Here is a 5,000-nt window from a genome sequence, read left to right as displayed (position 1 = left end):
TTAATAAGCCACTTTAATGTTGCATTAATAACAGCTCTCACTTTAAACTTTGGGTCTCTCTCTCTTTCTCTCTCTCTCTCTCTGCATGTGTGCATGTGAGTATATGTGCTTGTATGCATGCATACTATTAAAACACTTCTAAATGTTTGCATATACAGTGTTTGTTTTTTGTCTAGGTATATACATGTAACAGCATAGGTGCCTAGCACAGCAGCAGTTGAATGTAAGACATTAAGAGAGAAGTAGCCCAGGCCATGTACCACAGCCCATCCCCCACCCTACCTTGTCCTACACTATGATATCACTGAATTGCACAACGTGCCTGGGAGTGATCACGCTTACTTGGTAATGTGATCCAGACGTGCTCTGGCCTCCCTGGCTAGCAAGCTCACACACACACACACACTTTCACACCCTCTCTCACACACACACACACACACACACACACACACACACACACACACACACACATACACACACACATGCACACACTCTCTCTCTCACACACACACACACACACACATGCACACTCTCTCTCTCACACACACACACACACACACACACACACACACACACACACACACACTCTCTCACACACACACACACACACACACACACACACACACACACACACACACACACACACACACACACACACACACACACACACACACACACACTGTGGCTCTGCTAATACAAGCCGACAGCTAGCCACTCCCAGCTGTCCTGTGCAGCGCCTCAGAGGCCTTAAGGCAACACTGATGACCCGATGGTCACTCCCTCACCTGCTGGTCCACCCTGTTCCCCAGCATTGCGTTCTCATCCACCCTCCGCCAGGCAGAGGTATGGACTTAAGATTAACGGTGTTAGAACACTCGAGTAGATCTAGAGTTGTGTTTCCATCTCTGGTCTGGTTTGCGTCTATAGTCTCTCTCTCTCTCTCTCTCTCTCTTTCTCTCTTTTTCTCTCTCTCTCTCTCTCTCTCTCTCTCTCACACTCACTTCCTTGATTGAATTATTGGATAGGCCTATGTTCTGAAAGTACTCATACTTCACAAATAAAAGGAAGCTGTTTACTTTTGGTGGTCGACCAAATCCTTAAATCAGTGTTAAGTCACCCTGTGTTTCCAGTGACCTAATGCCTTCCCAAAAACCTAATGGTTATGACCGATTTCCGATCACTTGAGTGTGACGGATCTTTGTTTTCCTTATTGCTATTAGCCCCCATTGACACAGAGTTGACTTCGCGCTCAGACTGCTCCCAGACTGGTTCTCGTGGGAATATTTTCGGGGGGTCTGTTTTTCAGCCATCACATTCCTAGACTTTTCTCAATGAGAGATTTTTCCACTCTTTTGGCTAGGGTTAAGGGTGGGGGTTTATGGGAAAAGCAACACAAACACAGACACTGTGTTTAAGATGTTACTGTTTTCCAGCATTTTCACAAACTCGCACTCTCGCTGTGAACGTAAACGCTCTCTGTGTTCTCTCTCTCTCTCTCTCTCTCTCTCTCTCTCTCTCTCTCTCTCTCTCACACACACACACACACACACACACACACACACACACACACACACACACACACACGCACTTGCACACCCCCTCTCTCTCTCACACACACACACACACATACACACACACTCCCCATTTACTTCAGGGGGTCTTGTCTCTGGCCAAGTTCCTCAGGCTGCCCTGTGTCCCCTGCTACATTTCAGTGAATCGCATAACCAGACTCACCTTGTAATGTAACTCATAATGGGAATCCCAGTTGGGGTGTCATGTATGTAGTACAATATGCTGTTCTTGTCACTGTGCTGCTCTTACAAAGACTGCATCTGTACTCACACTTGGCTGTGCCGTAAGACCTCTGTATGGTTTACGCTTATCTTTCATAACATTTTTTTAGTTTGAATATTTTATAGGAATATTGTAAAAATACAACTGGATTGCTGCTGCCACATGCAAAATCCTACACATATGATACCACGTAACCACATATGGTGTGACTAAACCTTTTGCTAACCCAACAATAACACATTCTTCCCCATTTCACTTCCTGTCTTTTCATGACCTTTGACTGTTTAAACCCCAAAAGGAAATGGCAGTCTTTTTGTGGGGGATTATGTTCCGATCACATAGACGTGACGGACAGGTTGCCATCCACACTCACTGTCCTCGTACGCGCTAACGGTCTCCCTAACTGTCAAAAAGAACGACATTTCCTCCCTGTCCAAGGTGCAAGAGAGCTGATAAGGAAGCACTGGACGTGGCATAGCAACCAGAGCTTCCCTTCCATGAACCAGTGGAGCCTCACCACCGAGGCATGTTTATCTTTCTAACAGGAAACTCTGATCATACGCTCAACTCCAATCCTCTCATGACATATATATACTGCCATACCACATGAGACAAAAACTGGACATGAGGCTTTCACTTAGACATACCGAGAAGCAGCAAAAAGCTAAATAACCAACGGACAAACTGTTTTCATTTGGTGAAATACCTGATGACATCATTTATATTGTAAATTGTTTGTTTGTTTGTTTACACATTATGGTAATATCAGGTGACCATATTCTTCAGGAAATCAGATACTTACACAAGAAAGCACAGATGCCAACTCAAGCTTCACCATAGCTCTGTCTTTCACTGCTTCCTCGCCCACACATTCCACTGATACCTAAGTGGGAGCGGAAGATTGTTAGGAATCATTGCAGAGCTATTGTTCTATTACAGCTTGGTTTGTTATGTAAGTTTGATTTTGACGGCACTCACAGCATAACAAACAGCTTAATAACTTAACTCAAATGCAGGTTTTTGGTTTAATCTTATGCATGGCGTGATTTGTTTTATAATCATACAATGTATTTTTGGTGTTTGTTTATGTCTATGATCATGCTACTTTCTAGTGGATCAATGAGAGATCATTCACTGGACCACTGGATCACTCACCACAGGATCCACAGACTCCGTAACCACGGTGATTGGTGCCTGAGTAGCCTCAGTCTCTTTCGTGTCCTCTGGGAAGATGAAATTGATCTGGCTGTTGACTATGATGTCTGAGAGCGTCACGGCAGCTTGGGTGGCCAGGTTCCCCTCTCCATCGCCGCGGAACACAGGAGAAGAGTCGGTGTCGGGGGCGTCCGTGGCGTCCGTGTCCGGGGCTGCAGCGTCATCGCCGGTGGTGTCAGGGGCTGTCGTGGCCGAGGTGCCGCCTGTGTTTTCAGTGTCATCTGACACATTTACAAAAGTCCGCAGGTTATATTTATGTGACACTGTTTCATTATTCGTCATTTAGCTACTACGTCACATGGTCCATTGTATATTGGGTGCATGGTCAAGGCCAGGGATGACTGGACAGAGATATTTATGGATCTGCAATGAAACTTCACCTCTTTCTGATGTGTCACTCCCCTAGGCAGAATAATCGACCCTGTATTCTGAACATCTACTCATGCATTATGCATTCCTGCATACATTATGCACTCCAGCATTATGTATAGAATAACTGTATGGTGGTTCTACTCACTATATAATGCACTGTGTAGTGAATTATGGGATGTTCCTTAGGCTACATGTACATAGGGAACGTCACACGCATATAATAATGTCACAGATGCTTTTGTTCTGAAGAACATTTAATAGATGTCAAATGAATTTTTCATTGGTGCATGTGTGCTGAACCCACGTCTGCTGTACGGCCAGTGCTACCAAGATGCCCACTATCTGAAAGCGCCAGTCTTGATCATCCTTTCCGTACCCATCTCCTCTTAGCGCCTGCTGGTTGAGTTTGAGACACTCACCTAGATCCGGCAGGCCTGTGGGAGCAGTGATGTCAACATAAGTTTGGGGGTCTTCCGTATCGGGGGCAACAGTGGGGTCATCGCCCGTTCCTGCACCATCATCGGCAACGGTGGGGGCACCGGTGGGGTCATCCTGGCAGAGTCCATCTGGGGCACGGAAAAACACACAAACAATATGGTCAGGTTTATGTAGCATATTCTTGAATATATATATATATATATATATGACCAGAATCCAGGCATACTGTATATGAACTATCCTGGTTCAGACTCTGCTGTGTGGGAATAGATGAATTGATAGGATACTAGCAGAATACAAGTCAGATCTGTCTCCAGGCTCTCTGCCATTTCAACTGGCACTGATAACTTTACATGGTGCATCCTGCATTAGTCATGAGTGCAGTTCAGAGAACCATGCTTGTGGGAAAAGCACACTACAGTACCAACAATCACAAACAGCAGCACCTAAACATTCAACATTTGCCAGTTTGCCACCCATAAGGATTTTCTCTGTAGTGGACTTTCATTATGAAGATAATACACATCTGATACCATATTATGTAAAGCTAGTTGTCCCTCCTGGCTATTTGAGGGAACAAGGAGTGGACAAAATCTCCTCACTGCAGGGTGTTTCCAGACAGTAATCCCAGTAGGATCTAAACCTGACCTGGTAAAAGGTAAAAGGGGTCACGTTTAAACAGCTTGCCCTCTGCACCTCCTGTGGCCCTGGGCGGGCTAATTTGGACTGTTTGCACAGGCAGTGGGGGGCAGTTAACCTGAGCGTGAGGTCCTCTGCAGGCGGGGCAGATACTTACACCACTCTGCTGGAGAGTTCTGTAACCCCAGACTAACCTGTCCTGTGCTTTTTCCTGTGGGAGAGATCCTCTTTCTATATAAAGGAGCAGGCGGTTTTATTTGGTTTTAATGAAATGACTGAGTGGGAGACCTGACCGTGTGGTGAGCTTGGCTCCACCTTGGAGGAAGCTGCTGTCTGGTGCTTTAGAGGAAGCCATGGTGATTCAAAGTTGCCTCAAGTTAAGTCTGAGGAGGTTTTCACTTGGATCATCGATGAGTATTACAGCATTTCTTTACCCATCTTCTGCCTTTTTTCACACATATAATAATAAAACAATAACACATATGCTGTCAGTACGTCAGACTTCTCTTATGGGACCCCACTTCCGGGTGGCAATCCACATA

The 5,000-nt window shown here is 45.4% G+C and overlaps 1 protein-coding gene across 1 annotated transcript in view; it reads right to left on the bottom strand.

The window, feature by feature from the left end:
- The window catches only part of si:dkey-261h17.1 (hematopoietic progenitor cell antigen CD34), a 24,389-nt gene that overhangs the window by 5,796 nt on the left and 13,593 nt on the right, over positions 1 to 5,000 (bottom strand). Inside the window, exons 2-4 of the mRNA XM_042098190.1 lie at positions 3,801 to 3,947; positions 2,950 to 3,230; positions 2,597 to 2,677 (exon numbers count right to left, since the gene is read on the bottom strand). Coding sequence (XP_041954124.1) covers positions 2,597 to 2,677; positions 2,950 to 3,230; positions 3,801 to 3,947 — 509 coding nt within the window. The remainder of the gene's footprint in view (positions 1 to 2,596; positions 2,678 to 2,949; positions 3,231 to 3,800; positions 3,948 to 5,000) is intronic.

This window comes from Alosa sapidissima, chromosome 7 (genome assembly GCF_018492685.1).
Source record: "Alosa sapidissima isolate fAloSap1 chromosome 7, fAloSap1.pri, whole genome shotgun sequence".
NCBI classification, from domain to species: Eukaryota; Metazoa; Chordata; class Actinopteri; order Clupeiformes; family Clupeidae; genus Alosa; species Alosa sapidissima.
The sequence above is the reverse complement of the archived record's forward strand: the minus strand, read 5'-3'. Positions and strand labels throughout refer to the sequence as shown.